Source organism: Bubalus bubalis, chromosome 15 (genome assembly GCF_019923935.1).
Source record: "Bubalus bubalis isolate 160015118507 breed Murrah chromosome 15, NDDB_SH_1, whole genome shotgun sequence".
In the NCBI taxonomy this organism is placed as follows: domain Eukaryota; kingdom Metazoa; phylum Chordata; class Mammalia; order Artiodactyla; family Bovidae; genus Bubalus; species Bubalus bubalis.
This window is the reverse complement of record NC_059171.1, coordinates 17,405,718-17,428,038: the sequence shown is the minus strand read 5'-3', so window position 1 is coordinate 17,428,038 and position 22,321 is coordinate 17,405,718. Positions and strand designations below refer to the sequence as shown.

General features: G+C 36.6%; 1 protein-coding gene and 1 non-coding gene across 18 annotated transcripts in view; both read right to left on the bottom strand.

Annotated features, from left to right (window-relative positions):
* VPS13B (vacuolar protein sorting 13 homolog B) overlaps nucleotides 1–22,321 on the bottom strand; it is an 848,142-nt gene that overhangs the window by 416,902 nt on the left and 408,919 nt on the right. For 16 of the 17 annotated variants that reach the window (XM_044928327.2, XM_025264770.3, XM_025264772.3 and 13 more), the window contains one exon: nucleotides 21,685–21,919. In XM_044928327.2, coding sequence (XP_044784262.2) covers nucleotides 21,685–21,919 — 235 coding nt within the window. Of the gene's footprint in view, nucleotides 1–20,071; nucleotides 21,083–21,684; nucleotides 21,920–22,321 lie in introns of those variants that run through there. The other variant, XM_045162734.1, reaches the window with a different exon arrangement.
* TRNAW-CCA lies at nucleotides 16,274–16,345 on the bottom strand. The gene has a single exon. It is a non-coding gene; the product is annotated as a tRNA-Trp (tRNA).

The window sequence follows — 22,321 nt, the reverse complement described above, 5'->3', positions numbered from 1 at the left end:
GAAAGTTGGTTAATATTAGAGACACTCTCTCTGTTTTCTTTCTTCTCATAACCTTCATCAAGTATCTTTAGAAACAAAAACAAAAGTGCCTTCCTCTACTCCTTACGTCTTTCCCCATGTCCAACAATACAGTACGACTCAGGTAGATTTTTACTTCAAATATGATTAGTGGAATCAGGAATATCTTATTACTAATTGCAAAGGTTAACAATTTGGAAACAGATACACTGTTTTCTACAAACATAAATAAGCCAAAACTGCTGACACTTTTTCCCCAAACCACTTAGCATTAAATTGATTTAAAGACAGTTAAGATAAAAGACTTTCTTTAATTCTACATGATGTTAATTTAAACATTGGAAATGTCTGAGTAATGAAGGCATTTAAAAAATAGAAAACCTAATCAATTCTCCTGGCAGAAGGGAACTGCTGAAATGCCTGGAAGAAAAGGAAATGAAAACAGGCAATGTATAATTTTATTTGCTCTGTAACCAAATTTCTACATTTAGAAGAAAATATTGCTTTGTATTAGAAAATGTAAAATGTATTGAATGTATAAACTAATGAAAGTTAAAAAAATAATATTTATATTTAAAACCTCATGATTATTAAATAATGAAAAAAGAGATAATTCATTTCAAATTAGACAAGCATTTTCTTTACATCTAGAAACCCAAGCATTCAATGCTAAGTACTATTCATTTCTGAAAATTATTACTGATTTAATAATAAATTAACCATCAACATTTCATTACTACATAAAGACATATAATACTTGTTGTTTTCTAAGTCTTTAAAACCTATGATTGCAATTATAAACAATGCAAAACCAGAACAATTATTGCTTTTAAAAAACTAAAATAATCTCAAAGCTTCACACTGTCCTTCCAGCAATTAATATATTAGTAACTACTTAACAGTTTTAAAAGAAATGTCAAAATTATAGCAATGCTCTGTTTAAGGTCATATAGTCAACTAACAAGATATACCCTCAGTTTATATAGGTTGTCAAGAGATACTACAATTCTATGTATTTTCTAAAGGGATTTACCACTAACTAATGGTAAGCCTCACCTCACTTATTATATAAAGACAACTACATAATTAAGGAAGCATTATCATAAAATATTTCTTGGGTCTCAACACTCAGTGATATATGGATTATAACTTAAAAATAAATATAGGGTATTGTTTTCTATGGTTAACTGGTTGTTTTCTATGTTAGCTTTTTCTTAAATAACTGAATAGTCAATTATCCTTTATTAAGCTATTTACTTGAATACGTATTTTACCAACACTGTACTCTCAAACTTAAGACATGCTTAAGACATGATCCATTTTTCAAAACATTTTCAGATACATTATATTTACAACAATAATAAAAATATTTAAAAGATTTACAACAGACATTCTAAATAGTGAATACATTTATCATTTTCCTTAACACAACGCATAGTACACATAGTCATTTTAGTCAATTTGAGCTAAATCTAGTACCTTCCGAAGACGTCTACAAAAGAATTGTTTACTGCTATTAGATGAAAACCAAGACTGACTAATACAGAAAAGATTTGCTATGTTAAGTCTCCTAATAAATAAGTATTTGTTAGGAACAAAAGATACACATGTGTGTGTTCATTTTACACGACTGACTTTAAGAGTAGGCATATCAATTTACTTAAGTTGATAAACTGGTTTCTTGACAGTACTACCTGCACAGAAGAATGAGCTGGATTTCGCACCAGAGACTTCAGTAAGAATGAGCGCTCTAACTACCCCTTCTTGTTAGAGGAGAAATTATAATTCCTAAATTCTTTCCTGTTTCCACATGAAGCGCTAAGCCAACCCATTCACAGGAATTGAGAGGACTACTTCACTATAGTAAAAGAATGAACTTAGTGACAAAAGGAAAGACAAGAATAATGAGTAAAGTAATGGGAAAAAAGTATTTTGTAAAAATCTAAAAAGTAAAGCCTTGATAAATTTCACTTCTTTTAATATTTAGTATTACTGTTTAAATACTTTTTTTGAAAGGTAGGAAGTTCATGGATGACATACTCTTTCAGTTCAAACAACTATTTCAAATTCTAAATGAGGAGTTTGAATCAATGACTTTGTGAAAATCTCAAAATGAAGGGAACAGTATGGAGGAAAACCTGAGTCCTGGAGATCATGTTTCTCCATAACTTGGCACCTCAAATATGGCTCCATTCTCTAGAGCTCAGGTGAAACCATTTAAAAACATGCTAAAGCTGACAGGTGTGATCAGGGACTTAGCTGTGAAATTAATGAACAGAGCAAATTTTGAAAATAGCTGTTACTCTCTAACACAATATTCTATAATGTTTTCACTGCCAGCTGATGGACAATCTAGGTTAAATAGATACCTAAGGATATAAAAAAGAAACAAAGTCAGATATGTGAAAATCTTATAGATTGGTAAACCATCAGTGAAAAGGTGATAGGTTAAGTATAGATCTAGATGAGAATATATAGTAAAGCTATACATGGAAGAACAAAGTATATAGAGAAAAGAGCCCACAAAAGATATTCAAAAAAAGCAGCAATTATTCACGGAAAATGAATCAAGGCAAGCGTTATTCCAGAAGTTAAGAAAGAATTTCAAAAACGAATCAATGAATAACAAGGGATAAAAGTCTTCCATTGGATTTCCATGTAACAGGTTTATTCTGTTAACCGAGTAAGCTGAAAGAAATGTTAGCATTTTTATATGACAGGCATTTAAATAAGAAACATAATTTATGAAGCAAGTTACTTAAAAACATAGTGCACAGAATATAGTATGCACTCAATAAATATTTACTTTATGAAGGAAGGAGGGAAAGAAGCTAGGAAGGAAAGGAGAAAAGGAGGGAGGGATGGTTGGACAGAGATGGATAAACGAATAAAAATTTGTTGGTCCTAAGCAATGACAGCAGACTAAAGACCTATTTCAGGTAAGGTAGATTCACTTGTTAAACAGGTTATTTACTGAAATAAATATATACTACATGTTATTAAGGAGACCCCAGTTCAATCCCTGGGTCAGGAAGATCCCCTAGAGAAGGGACAGGCTACCCATTCCAGTATTCTTGGGCTTCCCTTATGGCTCAGCTGGTAAAGAATCTGCCTGCAATGCAGGAGACTGAGTTTGATCCCTAGGTTGGGAAGATACCCTGGAGAAGGGAAAGGCTACCCACTCCAGTATTCTGGCCTGGAGAATTCCATGGACTGTATAGTCCATGGGGTCGCAAAGAGTTGGACACGGCTAAGCAACTTTAAATGTAAAAACAGATGTTATTCAAGGACCTAGGGAGACGGCAGTGAACAATACAGCCTCACTATTCTCATGGATCTTGCATTCTAGCTGTGGAAAGAAGGATAATAAACTAATATCTTAATGAAATACAGTATTTTGATAGTTGTAGATGTTCTGCAAACAATTAAGCAGGATAATAGAATGGAGTGCTGCCACTTTAAGACAGGATAGTCCAGAAAAGCCACTCAGGTAAAATGACATTCCATACAGACAAAAGGCATGAAGTTACTTAGGAAAAAAAATACTCTAGAAGGTGAATACTAAGTATAAAGGTCCTGCATCAGGAACCCGTTTGGATGGGAAGTGGTCAATGCTTTCATTAAAGTAATAAAGAGGCTGTATGCTGGGTAGGCAGAGAAGGCAATGGCACCCCACTCCAGTACTCTTGCCTGGAAAACCCCATGGACGGAAGAGCCTGGTAGGCTGCAATCCATGGGGTCGCTAAGAGTCAGACACGACTGAGCGACTTCACTTTCACTTTTCACTTTCATGCATTGGAGGAGGAAATGGCAACCCACTCCAGTGTTCTTGCCTGGATAATCCCAGGGACGGCAGGGCCTGGTGGGCTGCCATCTTTGGGGTCGCACAGAGTTGGACACAACTGAAGTGACTTAGCAGCAGTAGCAGCAGCATGCTGGGTAGGGAAAATAATCAGATAACCTTGAGAAAAGCATGAAAGTGAAAGTGTCAGGCACTCGGTCTTGTCGGACTCTCTGTGACCCCATACACTGTAGCCTGCCAGGCTCTTCTGTCCATGGAATTCTCCAGGCAAGAACACTGGAGTGGATTGCCTTCCCTTTCTCCAGGGGATCTTCCCAATCCAGGGATCAAGCCCAGGTCTCTGGCATTTCAGGCAGATTCTTTAACATCTGAGCCAGGAGGGAAACTGGTCTCTAACAGCTTTTATACAGAGTGGAAAGGCTTTAAAGGAATCACTGAAAGTTTACAAAGTTATCAATGAGGGCTAGAACTCATTTAAAAACAAAACAAAACAAAACAAAACAAAAAACACACTGTCAAGAGCTTCAGTAAAGAAACTTAAATGTCAAACAGTTGGAACAATCCAAGACTACATTCCTTCCAAGAAACTGAGAATCCACAGCTTCCAAAATACATGAACAACTCAAGTAACTCTATCATAAAAACAATCTAATTAAAAAAATGGGCAGAGGACCTGCATAGACATTTTTCCAAAGGAGACATACAGATGGCCAACAGACACAGGAAAGGATGCTCAACAAAACAAACCATTAGGGAAACGCAAATCAAAACTACAATGAGATGACATCTCACACCTGTCAGAACGGCTGTTATCAAAAAGACGATCAATAACAAGTGTTGGGAAGGATGCAGACAAAAGGGAACCTTTTGAGCACTGTTGATGGGAATGTAAATTGGTACAAAAACTATGGAAAATAGTATGAAAACTCCGCAAAAAATTAAAAACAGAACTACAACACAATTTAGCTATTCCACTTCAGGGTATTGATCCAATAAAAACAACAAGACCACTAGAAAAAGATACGTGTACCCCAATGTTCAGAGGAGCATTATTGACAATATCCAACATATAGAAGAAAGCTCAGTGTCTATCAATAGATGAATAAAAAAACGTGGTATTCGAGGAGAATATCAAACAGGATGGAAGAGCAAAGGACACTGAACTCACCTTCCGCAACAAACATCAAAAATACATCTACACGTGGAGCAGCTCTCACTGAAAACAAACTGGAGACTGGCAAAGAAAAGCAGTTAATTACATAGAACAATGAAAATAAAACTATATGACTGGGTTACAACACATAGAGACATAATATTTATATGAACAGAAAGGAAGAGAGAACAGAACTATGTTCAAATAATCATTTTATAATTTAGCAAAATTAAGTTAAAATATATCTGAGGTTGAGTGTGATAAATTCAAATGCACAAAATAATTCTTAGATCCATCATTATTTAATACATAGTAAAAAAAATCAATGGAGGAAATGAAATGGTATACTATAATACCCATGAATCAAGGCAAACTGGAAGTGGTCAAACAAGAGATGGCAAGAGTGAATATAGACATTCTAGGAATCAGTGAACTGAAATGGACTGGAATGGGTGAATTTAACTCAGATGACCATTATACCTACTACTGCGGGCAGGAATCCCTCACAAGAAATGGAGTGGCCATCGTGGTCAACAAACGAGTCCGTAATGCAGTACTTGGATGCAATCTCAAAAACAACAGAATGATCTCTGTTCATTTCCAAGGCAAACCATTCAATATCACAGTAATCCAGGTCTATGCCCCAACAGTAACGCTGAAGAAGCTGAACAGTTCTATGAAGACCTACAAGACCTTTTAGAACTAACACCCAAAAAAGATGTCCTTTTCATGATAGGGGACTGGAATGCAAAAGTAGCAAGTCAAGAAACACCTGGAGTAACAGGCAAATTTGGCCTTGGAATATGGAATGAAGCAGGGCAAAAGAGTTTTGCCAAGTAAATGCACTGTTCGTAGCAAACACCCTCTTCCAACAACACAAGAGAAGACTCTACACATGGACATCACCAGATGGTCAACACCGAAATCAGACTGATTATATTCTTTGCAGCCAAAGATGGAGAAGCTCTATAGAGTCAGCAAAAACAAGACCAGGAGCTGACTGTGGCTCAGATCATGAACTCCTGATTACCAAATTCAGACTTAAATTGAAGAAAGTAGGGAAAACCACTACACCATTCAGGTATGACCTAAATCAAATCCCTTATGATTATACAGTGGAAGTGAGAAATAGATTTAAGGGCCGACATCTGATAGATAGGGTGCCTGATGAACTATGGAATGAGGTTCGTGACATTGTACAGGAGACAGAGATCAAGACCATCCCCATGGAAAAGAAATGCAAAAAAGCAAAATGGCTGTCTGGGGAGGCCTTACAAATAGCTATGAAAAGAAGAGAAGCAAAAAGCAAAGGAGAAAAGGAAAGATATCAACATCAGAATGCAGAGTTCCAAAGAATAGCAAGAAGAGATAAGAAAGCCTTCTTCAGTGATCAATGCAAAGAAATAGAGGAAAACAACAGAATGGGAAAGACTAGAGACCTCTTCAAGAAAATCAGAGATATCAAGGGGACATTTCATGCAAAGATGGGCTCGATAAAGGACAGAAATGGTATGGACCTAACAGAAGCAGAAGAGGGGGCAAGGATACACAGAGGAACTGTACAAAAAAGATCTTCACGACCCCGATAATCACGATGGTGTGATCACTCACCTAGAGCCAGGCAGCCTGGAATGTGAAGTCAAGTGGGCCTTAGAAAGCATCACTATGAACAAGGCTAGTAGAAGTTATGGAATTCCACTTGAGCTCTTTCAAATCCTGAAAGATGATGCTGTGAAAGTGCTGCACTCAATATGCCAGCAAATTTGGAAAACACAGCAGTGGCCACAGGACTGGAAAAGGTCAGTTTTCATTCCAATCCCAAAGAAAGGCAATGCCAAAGAATGCTCAAATTACTGCACAATTGCACTCATCTCACACGCTAGTAATGTTCAAAATTCTCCAAGCCAGGCTTCAGCAATATGTGAACCGTGAACTTCCTGATATTCAAGCTTGTTTTAGAAAAGGCAGAGGAACCAGAGATCAAATTGTCAACATCCGCTGGATCATGGAAAAAGCAAGAGAGTTCCAGAAAAACATCTATTTCTGCTTTATTGACTATGCCAAAGCCTTTGACTGTATGGATCACAACAAACTGTGGAAAGTTCTTCAAGAGATGGGAATACCAGACCACCTGACCTGCCTCCTGAGAAATCTGTATGCAGGTCAGGAAGCAACAGTTAGAACTGGACATGGAACAACAGACTGGTTCCAAATAGGAAAAGGAGTAAGTCAAGGCTGTTTATTGTCACCCCGCTTATTTAGCTTATATGCATAGTACATCATGAGAAACGCTGGGCTGGAAGAAGCACCAGCTGGAATCAAGATTACCGGGAGAAATATCAATAACCTCAGCTATGCAGATGACACCACCCTTATGGCAGAAAGTGAAGAGGAACTAAAAAGCTGCTTGATGAAAGTGAAAGTGGAGAGTGAAAAAGTGGGCTTAAAGCTCAACATTCAGAAAACGAAGATCATGGCATCCGGTCCCATCACTTCATGGGAAATAGATGGGGAAACAGTGGAAACGGTGTCAGACTTTATTTTCTTGGGCTCCAAAATCACTACAGATGGTGACTGCAGCCATAAAACTAAAAGACGCTTACTGCTTGGAAGGAAACTTATGACCAACCTAGATAGTATATTGAAAAGCAGAGACATTGCCAACAAAGGTCCGTCTAGTCAAGGCTATGGTTTTTCCTGTGGTCATGTATGGATGTGACAGTTGGACTGTGAAGAAGGCTGAGCGCCGAAGAATTGATGCTTTTGAACTGTGGTGTTGGAGAAGACTCTTGAGAGTCCCTTGGACTGCAAGGAGATCCAACCAGTCCATTCTGAAGGAGATCAGCCCTGGGATTTCTCTGGAAGGAATGATGCTAAAGCTGAAACTCCAGTACTTTGGCCACCTCATGCAAAGAGTTGACTCACTGGAAAAGAGTCTGATGCTGGGAGGGATTGGGGGCAAGAGGAGAAGGCGACGACAGAGGATGAGATGGCTGGATGGCATCGCTGACTCGATGGACGTGAGTCTGAGTGAACTCCGGGAGTTGGTGATGGACAGGGAGGCCTGGCGTGCTGCGATTCATGGGGTCGCAAAGAGTCGGACATGACTGAGCAACTGAACTGAACTGAATACCCATTTAAAACAAAGAAGGTATAAAAAACAAACAAAGGAACAAAAATACAAGAGAAACAATTAACAAATAGCAAAAGACCAATTTAATTAAAATACATCATTACATGAAATATTGATAGTCAAACATTCTACTTAAAAATAAGAGATTGTCAGACTGCACAAAAAAATCAAAATCTCACTAAATTCTATTTAAAAGGAAAACACATTGCATTTAAAAATTAAAGGTTTCCCTACTAAAAAAATCGTTCACCAATTCTACATGGCTTCACTGGTGAATTCCATCAAATATTTAAATAAATGATGCCAATCCTCCACAAAGGAATTATATTTCAGAAACGTAGGTAGAGAAACAACTTCCCAACTAATTCTATGAGACCACTATTAGTGAAGTGGAGTCGCTCAGTCGTGTCTAACTCTTTGTGACCCCATGGACTGTAGCCCACCAGGCTCCTCCATCCATGGGATTTTCCAGGCAAGAGTACTGGAGTGGGTTGCCATTCCCTTCTCCAGGAGATCTTCCCAACACAGGGATCGAACCTGCTTTGTAGGCAGACGCTTTACCATCTCTCAACTGGTAAAGAATCCACCTGCAGTGCGGGAGACCTGGGTTCAATACCTGGGTTGGGAAAATCCCCTGGAGAAGGGAATGGCAACCCACCCCAGTATTCTGGCCTGGAGAATTCCATGGACTGTATAGTCTATGGGGTCGCAAAGAGTCAGACACAACTGAGTGACTTTCACTTCACTGTGTGTCAATGAGACCAGTATTACCCTATACAAAAACCAAAGACACTGACAGAAAACTGTAGACTAAAATCCTTTGTGAATATAGATTAAAAAAATTAAAAGGCAAACTATGTTTGGCATCATATGAAGAGATAACACACTACAGCCACATGGTCTATACCACCAAATCCAACATTAGTTTCATCAGCTATGCAAAACTGATTAATCAAATATATCACATTATAGCATAAAGTGGGGGGAAGAGACACATCATTAGATTCATAAAAATATTTGATAAAACTCCAAACTACCTCATGATAAAAAGTCTCAATAAACTGAGAAGAAAATGATTCTTCTCAACCTGATGAAGGGCATCTATGAAATCAATAGCAAGAGACTTCCCTGGCAGCCCAGTGGTTGCTGAGACTCTGAGCTTCCAATGCAGGGGGTCCAGGTTCAATCCCTGGTCAAGGAACTAGATGCCATATGCCACAACTATAGATCTCGTGTGCCTCAAGAAAAATTGAAGATACTGCATGTCGCAACTAATACCTGGAGCAACCAAATAAATAAATAAATAGTCTTAAAAGATTCACAGCTACCATCATACTTAACAGTGAAAATCTAAAGTCTAAACTCTCTTACTTTTAATAGATAAAAAATGTTAAGTACATATAAAATGCTCATGATAAAATAGTAAAAGCAAAAACATGACTGAATATTTTTCTCAGACATTATTATCTTAATTGTATAATAAATAATAATTTGTTTGTTTGTTCAATCGCCAAGTCATGTCCAACTCTTTGTGACCCATGGACAATAGGACTCCAATCTTCCCTGTTCTTCACTGTCTCCTGTAGTTTGCCCAAATTCATATCCATGGAGTCGGTGATGCCATCCAACCATCTCATCTTCTGTCACCTGCTTCTCCTTCCTTCAATTTTTGTAAGCATCAGACTCTCTTCTAATGAGTTGTCTGTTCTCATCAGGTAGCCAAAGTACTGGAGCATCAGCTTAAGCATCAGTCCTTCCAATTAGTATTCAGGGTTGATTTCTTTTAAGATTGACTGGTTTGATCTTCTTACTGTCCAGTGGTATCTCAAGACTCTTCTTAAGCACCAGAGTTCGAAAGCATCAATTCTTTGGCACTCTGCCTTCCTTATGGTCCAGCTCTCACATCCATACATGACTACTGGAAAAATCATAGCCTCGACTATATGGACCTTTGTTGGCAAAGTGATGTCTTCTCTTTTTAACATACTGTCTAGGTTTGTCATAGCTTTCCTGTGAAGAAGCAATCATCTTCTAATTTCATAGCTGCAGTCACCATCCGCAGTGATTTTAGAGCCCAAGAAGAGGAAATCTGTCACTGTTTCCACCTTCTCCCCTTCTATTTGCAATGAAGTGAAGGGACTGGATGCTATGATCTTTGTTTGTTTTTTAATACTGAGTTTTACGCTGGCTTCTTCACTCTCCTTTTCCACCCTCATCAAGTGGTTTTTTAGTTCCTCTTCGCTTTCTACCATTAGAGTGGTATCATCCCCATATTTGAGGTGGTTGACCATTTCTCCCAGCAATACTGACTCCAGCTTGTAACTCATTCAGCACGGTATTTTTCATGATGTGTTGTGCATATAAGTTAAATAAACAGTGTGACAAAAAACAACCTTGCGGTACTTCTTTCTCAATCCTGAACCAGTCAGTTGTTCCATACAAGGCTCCAACTGTTGCTTCTTGACCCACATACAGGTTTCTCAGGAGACAGGTAAGATGGTCTGGTATTCCCATCTCTTTAAGAGTTTTCCAGTTTGTCATGATCCACACAAAGGCTTTAAGGTAGTCAATTAAACTTTTCTGAATTCTCTTGCTTTCTCTATGATCCAGCAAATGTTGGCAATTTGATCTCTGGTTCCTCTGCCTTTTCTATAACCAGCTTGAACATCTGGAAGTTTTCAGTTCATGTAATGCTGAAGCCTAGCATGCAGGATTTTGAACATAGTCTTACTAGCATGGGGGATGAGTGCAATTGTCTGGTGGTTCGAACATCCTTTGACACTGCCCTTCATTATACATAATGAATATTATATGTGTATATATCACAAAAGTTGAAAGAAAAAACCAACAATGGGAAGAAATTAACAAAACTAAACTGTTAAAAGTAATTATCAAGTTATTTTTATTTTTTAATTTTCACTTATATATGTTACTAGCTTTCCAAATTTCCTTTAAAGAGTGCATTATGCTGTTAGATAAGCCAAAGTAAGACAAATACTGTATATCACTTGCATATGGAATCTACAAAGTTGAACTCATAGAAATAGAAGAATGGTGGTTACCTGCAGTTGGAGGGTGAGGAAATTGGAGAGATACTGAAGAATTAAAGGGTGCAAACTTGCAAATAACAGATTTGAAGATTTAAGGCCTAGCATTGTGATTACAGTCAACATTACTATATTACACACTTCAAAGTTGCTAAGAGACTAGATCTTAAATATTCTCACCAAAGAAAGAAATGATAATTATATGCCCTGATAGAAATGTTAGTTAATGCCACAGTGATAATCATATTGCAATATATATCAAATTAGCATGATGAATACCTTAAACTTATATAATTTTATATGTCAACTGTATCTCAATTTAAAAAATCCCTTTAATTAGAATGTTACCTTGGTATCACTCAAAAACCATATTTTTAAGATCTTAAGGCTGTAAATTATACAGTTTATTTTTAAAAGGTGAGCAGGATAATAGATCTGCCATACTTGCTTTTGTTTTTTAAATAAATATTTGTGAGTGGAAATGCAAAATTGATTAACAGCAAATAAAGTAAGGTTCCTTGCACTGGGACGACCCAGAGGGATGGTATGGGGAGGGAGGAGGGAGGAGGGTTCAGGATGGGGAACACATGTATACCTGTGGCGGATTCATTTTGATATTTGGCAAAACTAATACAATTATGTAAAGTTTAAAAATAAAATAAAATTAAAAAAAATAAAAATAAAAGTCACAGAATCCACAGGTAAACAAAAGATTGAGCAGGATGAATGTGAGTTACTGATGAATGTGAGCTACTGAGAAGAGAACAATCTCTGTAGCAATTATATTAAATATGTTGAGGCAGCTCAACAGCTTAACTTCATTTGTTATACCTATAGGATGCCTTCCAAGAAATTTATTTAAAAACAACATCCTCAAGAACAAATCTATAGCTCTTTTCTGGGCTTTCTCTTTTCCCCAGGCAATCTCATTTACATAAGGTTTAGGAATTAAAGTCAAAATTACTGAGTAAAGCTGGGGAAAAAAAACTATTCCAACAGTACATCACCATCTCTCAGAATAAGTGGAAATTACAGTAATCAAACTATGATATTTTTAAAAAATCTATATTGTAACAATACATATGAAACACTGAGGTGACCAGAATTACACAGACAAATAGCTCTCATGTTTTCCATAGTTGTTCAACAATTTTCATATCAGCTTTTATTAAAACTCGCTAAATCCAACAACAGCCGAGTTTTAATTTATAAATGATCTCAATATTCCAAGTCTGTCAAAATATTTTAATAAAGTCACAGGCAACTCTTTCAAAGAAGGAAACACAAACTTCTGCTAGGCACAGGGTAGAAACCCATCTGCTCAGAGGTGTGAGCTGGATGTAGCAAATTACATCTGCAAGCCTCACTGCAAATGCTCTCTAATGAAACCCAAGATGTTGATTTTGACCCAAACACCCTACACAGATTGGATCTGGCTATATTAGCAATCATCTCTCCCTTCCATGGAAATTGAAATCAGATGACAAATTTCAACAAACAGTTCCACATTCTAAACTTTAGAAGTCTAAGTTCAGTATAGAAGAAGGCTCAGATCTATATAATGAGAACACTTTTGTTCATTCTATTGATCATCTTTTAGTGTAATACTAAAGGATTTTTTTTTCATTATGTTCATACGATCATTATGTTTGCACGATCTACTCTATAATTAATGACTAGATCACTGTATTTTGAATCTAAACACTATTTTCAAAAATAAAATTTTTAACAGAAATTTAGCACTCCAGAATGATACCCAAGGAACACCAAAGACAAAGAGGAAGAGAAAAATAACTTTGCAGGAGCTACAAAAAAAAAAAAAAAGATTAAGAAATAAAATTTCTTCTTAATGAAGAACTTATAAAGACCCTGGTCTTCATAATCATTAGTCAAATGGTGATGAAATATCAAAATTTTAACTAAATATCCAAAGTTGCTTTCTACAGTGGGATATAGGCAATGAATCAGTGTTTCATTTTTGCTTAAATTACCCTGATTTGGTTTCTGTTGTTTACAACCAAAGAATATCAAGTTATACGTAAACTTCTTTCTCAAATATTTTTTAAAAGACTTTATAAATTTGTCCTAATAGTTTTTCACTTTCCATTTAGTCCTTAGGGCACTATCACCTGACTTGCATTAACACTAGTCCTCTGAAAGTATGATGGTAAGAGAAAACAATCACCCAAAACTGTCAAATTCCTTTCACATCTTTTAATCCTCATCTTGGGATACGGTGGCGGCTCAGGAGGTAAAGAATCTGCCTGCAATGTGGGAGACCTGGTTCCATCCCTGGGTTGGGAAGATCCCCTGGAGGAAGACATGGCAACCCACTCCAGTATTCTTGCCTGGAGAATTCTGGTCTTCTTTTTCCTTTTCAGTCAACATTACTGTTCTCCCCTTTTTTCTATATGGATTATATATTTCTCTCTATATAAGTGACTTCAGGTGATGACATCTTTTTTCATCATTTTCCCTGCTATCACATTATATATCTCTAACAATGATTCCTCTTTTGAGCTCCAGACCTAAATATGCAATGGCTTATTAGATACATTTACTTGAATGTCCCACAAACACTTCACAGTATGCACCAAGGTAAATTCATCATTCCCATCTTCCACACCCAAAACTAAATGTTTTTATTTATAATCATAATATTAACCATATAAACATCTACATAGATATCCAGGCTAGGAACTATGGAGTCATTCTACATATTTACTTCTCTTTCACTATCTATAACTAATACAGTCACAAAGTTTAGCCAACTTTTTGTTAATCTCAAATATGTCTCTATTCTTTCCCATTTTAACCATTCCTAGCACCACCATTCTGGTTTAGATAGTCATGTTTTTATACAACTATCATAGCTAGCTGCAATATCTAATCTCCTTGCCCCCAGTTTTCTTATCTTTCCCTGTGCCATGTCCCCCAGGCCCCCACCAAATCCACTGACTACATTTATCAAAAAACAGTTCAGTTCAGTCGCTCAGTCATGTCCGACTCTTTGCGACCCCATGAATCGCAGCACGCCAGGCCTCCCTGTTCATCAACAACTCCCAGAGTTCACTCAGACTCACGTCCATCGAGTCACTGATGCCATCCAGCCATCTCATCCTCTCTCATCCCCTTCTCCTCCTGCCCCCAATCCCTCCCAGCATCAGTCTTTTCCAGTGAGTCAACTCTTTGCATGAGGTGGCCAAAGTACTGGAGTTTCAGCTTTAGAATCATCCCTTCCACTTAAACAAAAATGCTGTGCTCAGTTGCTCAGATGTGTCCAACTCTTTGTGACCCCTCCATGGGCTGTAGCCTGCCAGGCTCCTCTGTCCATGGGGATTCTTCAGGCAAGAATACCAGAGTGGGCTGCCATGCCCATCGCAAGGGGGTCTTCCTGACTCTGGGATCGAACCCAGGTCTCCCTCATTGCAGGCGGATACTTTACTGTCTGAGCCACCAGGGAAGCCCGAACAAAAATGAACATGAAACAACAGTAACAGAGGAAGAGACTAGAAAGGAGTATATTTGGAGGGTGGTATATAGATTTAGACACATTCCGTATATGGTTGAACATGAATGACTGAAAATATTTATCTACATTCTAAAACCAGGAAATCGACAGTGAAAGAGAAAAATAGCATTATAAATCAAAATGAGGATGAGAACAGAAGACAAAACAGCAGATGTGTAACATCGATATTTTTTTAACTTATAAATATAGCAAGTGAATGAGGCACAGAGAAATAAACTATAAAGGTTCAATCTGATTCATGACATCCATCATTCAACAGGTTCTAATACTCAAATATGTTGGAAAAAAGACAATGCAGAGTGACACTGAAACCAGGACTGGTTGAAAACTGAAAATGAACAGACCTCCAGATTCTTTCTCCATCTATGCACAGATACAAAGATACAAAGTAAAGTATTCTTTACACATACGCATCAAATACACATACGCATCAAAGGGTTTTATGCAAATATTTTTACAAACAACTTTTAAAATGAAAAAAACATATTTGTGGTATTTCATAAGAAGTTAGTTTCTATAATTTTCTAATGTCTGAAAAAGTTTTAAATATCTTGAAATAATCTCCTTTCTTCAGGGTAGGGTAGGCCAATGCAATAACCAGGTGGTTAAAAAATTGTTTCTACTTTAGGTTTCCATGGTGATTATGTAGTCACTCTGTAGTCTCCTAGGGAGTATGACAAATAGACTTTAGAAGTTTCTATTTGATTCTAGTTCTCTCCATCTGGTAAATGATTTTTTTTAAGTTGAAAATAAACTAAGATTCTAGAAAAAAGAATCACAGAATATAATAACATCATATGCTTTAAAAAGGGAGATTTCTGTAGTTCTTAACTCATTCATAATATATTGGAAAAACAAGATGAGAATAAAACAATTTATCAAATAAAAAGGATAAACAGTTGAAGTTGGCAGGAGTGTTATAGAAATAAGAAGGATTTTAAATGAGTATTGAAGAGATACCAAATAATACAGTAGTATATATATATTACTCCTTTCATAAAATCCATTGGGGGGGCAGCTATAATATTTTCATAACATCTTTAAATTACTGGGGGATTCTACTTCCAGAAATAATGACAGATTTAGTGCCCTGAATGACTTTTGCACTAAAAACAAATGAAAATCAACATATTAATAAAATGTTCCTATGCCACACATACCATGATTAAAACTTATATCTGTTAACATAAACACACACAAGTACACACACTCCATAAAATCATTAATAAGCTTCTCCCAATAGTAAAGATTATTAAGGCAAGGGAATAGAAGAAGCCAGAAATTAAGAGATAAGCAAAACAAATAGCCTTAGGCATTTCTAAACAGGTAAAATTTGAACACTCTCCTGTTCACACTAAGGCAGATAAAGACAAAGTCTTAGACCAATTTGCAGTGTAGAACTTTACAGGACACAAGGCTTGCATGCAATTCACTACGATAATAATGTCAGGGTAGGTGAAGGTGAAGTTGCTCAGTCGTGTCTGACTCTCTGTGATCCTGTGGACTGTAGCCTACCAGGCTTCTCCGTCCATGGGATTCTCCAGGCAAGAATACTAGAGTGGTTTACCATTTCCTTCTCCAGGGGATCTTCCCAACCCAGGGATTGAACCTGGGTCTCCCACATTGGAGGCAGACGCTTTAACCTCTGAGCCACCAGGGAAGGGTTAGGGTAAACCATAAATGAAACTGTCCCATTTTTCCCATTAATTTATGGTTTAGGTATCAAGATATAGGTTAAATCTGAAGAAAAAGAGGCTCTCAGGGGACTACAGAAGATCATCGGTAATATTTTTTATCTTGATTCAGATGTAGGCAACATGAGTGGCTTTAGTATAAAATGTACCAAGCTGTGCACTAAAAATTGCACAGTTTTGTATATGATACAGTTAAATTCTAGAAAAGCTTTTTAAAATTCAATGAACAACTTTAACAGCATATCAGATACAACTTTAAAAAATTAATGAAATGAAGGATCAAAGAAATTACTGAGAATAATGCAGGTCATCAAGTCAAAGAGAAAAAACACAGAAGTATAAAGAAGATACAAGAATGATGCAGCCAAAAAAAGTGAAAAATTCTAAAATATATAACAGAAAGAATAAGACACAGGTAATACGCAGGTCAGGAAGCAACAGATAGAACTGGACATGGAACAACAGACTGGTTCCAAATAGGAAAAGGAGTCTGTCAAGCCTGTATATTGTCACCCTGCTTATTTAACTTATATGTAGAGTACATCATGAGAAACGCTGGGCTGGAAGAAGCACAAGCTGGAATCAAGATTGCCGGGAGAAATATCAATAACCTTAGATATGCAGATGACACCATCCTTATGGCAGAAAGTGAAGAGGAACTCAAAAGCCTCTTGATGAAAGTGAAAGTGGAGAGTGAAAAAGTTGGCTTAAAGCTCAACATTCAGAAAACGAAGATTATGGCATCTGGTTCCCATCACTTCGTGGGAAATAGATGGGGAAACAGTGGAAACAGTGTCAGACTTTATTTTTCTGGGCTCCAAAATCACTGCAGATGGTGATCGCAGCCACGAAATTAAAAGACGCTTCCTCCTTGGAAGGAAAGTTATGATCAACCTAGACAGCATATTCAAAAGCAAAGACATTACTTTGCCAACAAAGGTCCGTCTAGTCAAGGCTATGGTTTTTCCAGTGGTCATGTATGGATGTGAAAGTTGGACTGTGAAGAAAGCTGAGTGCCTAAGAATTGATACTTTTGAACTGTGGTGTTGGAGAAGACTCTTAAGAGTCCCTTGGACTGCAAAGAGATCCAACCAGTTCATTTTAAAGGAGATCAGTCCTGGGTGTTCTTTGGAAGGACTGATTTTAAAGCTGAAACTCCAATACATTGGCCACTTCATGCGAAGAGTTGACTCACTGGAAAAGACTCTGATGCTGGGAGGGATTGGGGGCAGGAGGAAAAGGGGACGACAGAGGATGAGATGGCTGGATGGCATCACCGACTCGATGGACAAGAGTTTGGGTGAACTCCGGGAGTTGGTGATGGACAGGGAAGCCTGGTGTGCTGCAATTCATGGGGTCACAAAGAGTCGGACACAGCTGAGTGACTGAACTGAACTGAATATCTGAATAAATCATGCCAGAAAACTTGGAGAAATCTTTATGGCTTTTATAGACACCAATATAAAAACTTTAAAACACAAAGATTTAAAAAATTTTTAAAGTTGCCAGAAGGAAGGACAAAATATCTTCAAGGAAACATAAACTGCAAGTGGATCTCTCAATAGGACAATGAAAAGCAAAAGAGTCAGCACAACAGTATCTTTAATTGGTGGTGGTTTAGTTGCTAAATCGTGTTCGACTCTTGCAACCCCATAAACTGTAGCCCTCCAAGCTCCTCTGTCCATGGGATTCTCCCGGCAAGAATACTGGAGTGGGTTGCCATTTCCTTCTCCAGGAAATCTTTCTGACCCAGGAATCGAACACAGGTCTCCTGCATTGCAGGCAGATTCTTTACCAACTGAGCTACAAGGAAAGCCTCTGTATTTTTAATAGGCCAGACTAAAATAATAAGAAATTACATACCTAGCAATAAATCTGGATATATAAATTATATATCTAGTGAAATTTAAAAATATTCAAACAAAATTGAGTTTGATAACCACGTATCATCACAAAAAGGCAAATGGAAAATGATCTGCCAGAGGATAGAGGACTGAATTATATGAAGGCATGTGTAGAAAGGCACTAGTTCAAGAGTCAGTAAACATGGCCCATGACCGAATCTGACTATCAGATTTTATAAATGAAGCTTCACAGATACACAGTCATTGACTTATTGTCTATGGCTGTTCATGCATGCCAAAGGAGGGTTCAGAAGTGACAAAAAGACCAAGAAATGGATAAAATTGAAAACATTTACTATCTGACTCTTGATTCCCTGGTGGCTCAGACAGTAAAGAACCTGCCTGCAATGCAGAAAGCCCAGGTTCAAACCGTGGATGGGGAAAATGCCCCAGAGAATAGAATGGATATCCACTCCAGTATTCTTGCCTGGAGAATTCCATGAACAGAGGAGACTGGGTGGTTAGAGTCCAGGGTTGCAGAGAGTTTCAGGGCTGCAGAGAGTGGGACACAACTGAGCGACTAACACTTTTCTGCACTAAGTAAGTGTTCCAAACCCTGTCCTGATTATATACTCACAATAAATACAAGCAATTATTCTTTAAATGATAGCCTATTAATCCAGATAGGATGAATGAATTAAAGTATTTTCAGATCTGTGTGTGTTCAGAAGCACAGTAAATAGCTTGATTTAATGCATAATTTAATACACTAAAGATGCAAGTTAAGATTCCTAGACCTAGAGTTGACTTTAATCAAAAAGTGCTAATTTGTAATATAAAAAAGAAAAAGAATAGTTAAGGGATAATTTCCAAAACAGCAAGGGATAAATGAATTACAATTAACATATATAACAGTATAAAGGAAACATTTTTATTTACATAATTAAATTCAAACAATTAATTAAGATAATGAAAAGACTGGGAGGATGGGAGAAAATATTTGCAAGTTACATATTTATTAAGGGTCTGATATCAGAATATATAAAGAACTCTTATAACTCAACAATAAAGAGAAAAATAACTAAAAAGTGGGCAAAGAATTTTAATATAAGAAGAAAATACAAAACAAGATCTACAAATGGCCAATAAACACATGAAAAGATGCTCAACATCATCAGACATTAGGGAAATGAAAATCAAAACCACGAGATAACACTTCACAGCAACTGTGATGGCTGGAAACAAGACAGTAACAATACCACAATAATAAGTGGTGACACAGATACGGATAAATTAATGTTGTGCATCAACTGCACTTCAGTATAAAAAATTAGAACCTCCATTCTCTGATGTGGGATTGCAAAAGGGAACAGACATTTTGATAAATAGTCCATCAGTTTCAAAGATAAGGACAGAGTTACCAAATGACCCAACAATTCTACTATATGCATCTAAAAGAAATGATGCTGAAGCTGAGGCTCCAATACTTTGGCCACCTGATGCGAAGAACTGACTCACTGGAAAAGACCCTGATGCTGGGAAAGAATGAACGCAGGAGAAGGGGATGACAGAGGATAAGACAGCTAGATGCCATCACGGACTTGATGGACATGAGTTTGAGCAAGGTCCGGGAGCTGGTGATGGACAGGGAAGCCTGGCGTGCTGCAGTCCATGGGGTGCAAAGAGTTGGACACAACTTAGCAACTGAATTGAATAGAATTGAATAGAAATTAAAACATATGTCCATGCAAAAAGTGTAGAAGAATGATCATAGCAGCATTATTTATAATCACTAAAAAGTAGAAACAACACAAATGTCCATCAAATAATCAATGAATAAATGTGGTATATTCATAAAATGAATTTTTATTCAGCTATAAAAAGGAATGAAGACATACATACTACAACATGAATCAACCTTGAAATTTATGGTAAGTGAAATAAGCCAGTCAGAAAAGACCACAAGTTTTTTTATTCCAATCATGAAATGTCTAAAACAAGCAAATTCATAGAAAGACAGTTCCTAGGGGACTTGCAGGATGGGAGCAGAGGACTAAGTGCTAATGATGTACCAATTTTTTTACAGTGAGAAAACTATGCTAATATTAGATGCTGATGTTGCATAAAAACTAAATACACTAAAAATCATCTAATTATATACTTTAAAAGGAGGAATTTTACAATATGTGAATTTTAGCAATGAGTTTTAACAAAAATCAAGGTACAAATCAATTTTTTAAAAATCATTCCAGAGTTTTTTTTTTTTTTTTTAAAGAGGAAGCACTCCCCAGCTCACTTTATGAAGCTAGTATATCCTTAATAGGACACATAACACCTATCGTGATAATAAGGAATTTCCTGTAACCAAAAATGAATAGCAAATAACAGCTATGCCCAATATGCTAGAGAAAGAATCAAGACAAAGAGCACTTCACAAGAACTCTTAAGTTCCTTCTAAGTACTAGAATTCTATGATTTTATGATAATAGTATTCATGTCATTAAGTACCAACCCTAATTTCTGGATAAAATCATGCTTACATAAACCTAACAAAATTAGATTTCAATGGAAATCACAACAGAGAAAGGGAGACAGAAATCAACATTAAGTCAAAGTAAAAAAATTGAAGACTTCACTAACTTTTCAATAACAATATGTGTGGTAGTCTGAACGATGTCCGGATTTAGACACTTACATCCTAATAATATGAACAAGGTGTTGACCTATTTAGCACTGTCAAAAATTTGAGGCTTGTTATTAAAATATAGATTCACACTATTGACTTTGTGACTCAAAACTTTTCCAGGTTCACATAGTTTGAAATGAATGCCTCCAAGTTCAAAGGGTGTGAACCTGCAACTGAAAACACTGCAACATCAGAAATCCAGTATTTATTAAAGAAAGAGCCTTGGCTCCAATCATCACACAATTATCTACTTTAAATAAATGAGTAATCTAGAAATATATCAAGCTTGATATAAATGGTGTAAACAATAAATACATAAACAATTTCTGTGTTTATGATACATCTATTCATAAGTCAAGTGGCTTAAATTAAAATAAACCTATTTATAATTCTTACTTCAGCTTAATGCAAACATCTGAAAACAACTTTCTTCTCAAGTTAATTTTATTTGTGCTTAGCATTTCAGTGATTATACTATATACCATATAATCTTTGGCAGATAGTCTCTGTCTATATATATATGTATGTTGTCTTCATCTATATATAATAAAAGGTGTGGCTATCAATAAACAGCATCACTTAGTTCATTTACTATATACATCTGTCTTTTCAGAACTACTTTGTAGATCACTTAGTTCATTTCCATTAAGTTCTTTCAATGAGAAGACTGATTTAGAGATGCACTGGCATAATTAAAAAAAAAACAAAACAGTAAAACTAAAAGTATCAGTATAAAATATAATAACCATAGGAAGACTTTAAAATAAAAATGTACCTTCTTCAAGGATGGGTCGTGGGATGACAAACGGAATCTCCTGGAGAGGGTCCATATACTTGTGGCCAGCACTAACAATCTTTATTTGAGGCAAACAGAGGACAAGCGTTCCTGGCATGCTCATTTGTCCATGGTACCAACTTCTTACTGTTCCAGGAATGTCACCAGATACAATTGTACTAGGAGAAGGCAAACTATCATTTGGGATAAACACACAACAAGACTGTACTTCAAGCTAGAAAAGAAAAACAGAATCAAAATATTTGGATCAGATTAAGTTTGAGAATAAACAAATCTCAATCACCTAATATCTTTACCAGAATACACAGGCAAGCCCAAAAAAGAAAATGTCCCATACTTATGTCTTTATCAGTTGATTTTACTAAAGAATATGACAAACACTGGAAAAGGTATTGTTTCTTGCTATAAATTTGATCAAAAGAGCATAATGACATGAAATGAAAACATAGCTGCCTTTCCATAGTTCTTTCCAAGAAACATGATTGAGTTAGAAAATGTGCTGGCAAAAAAAGGTGAGAAAATCCTACTTTTTTTGCAGTTCATTACATTTTGTTAACACCAGCTAAGGGGTTAGAGCTGACTAGCATTTTGCTGCTCTTACTTTAAAAAATAAAAA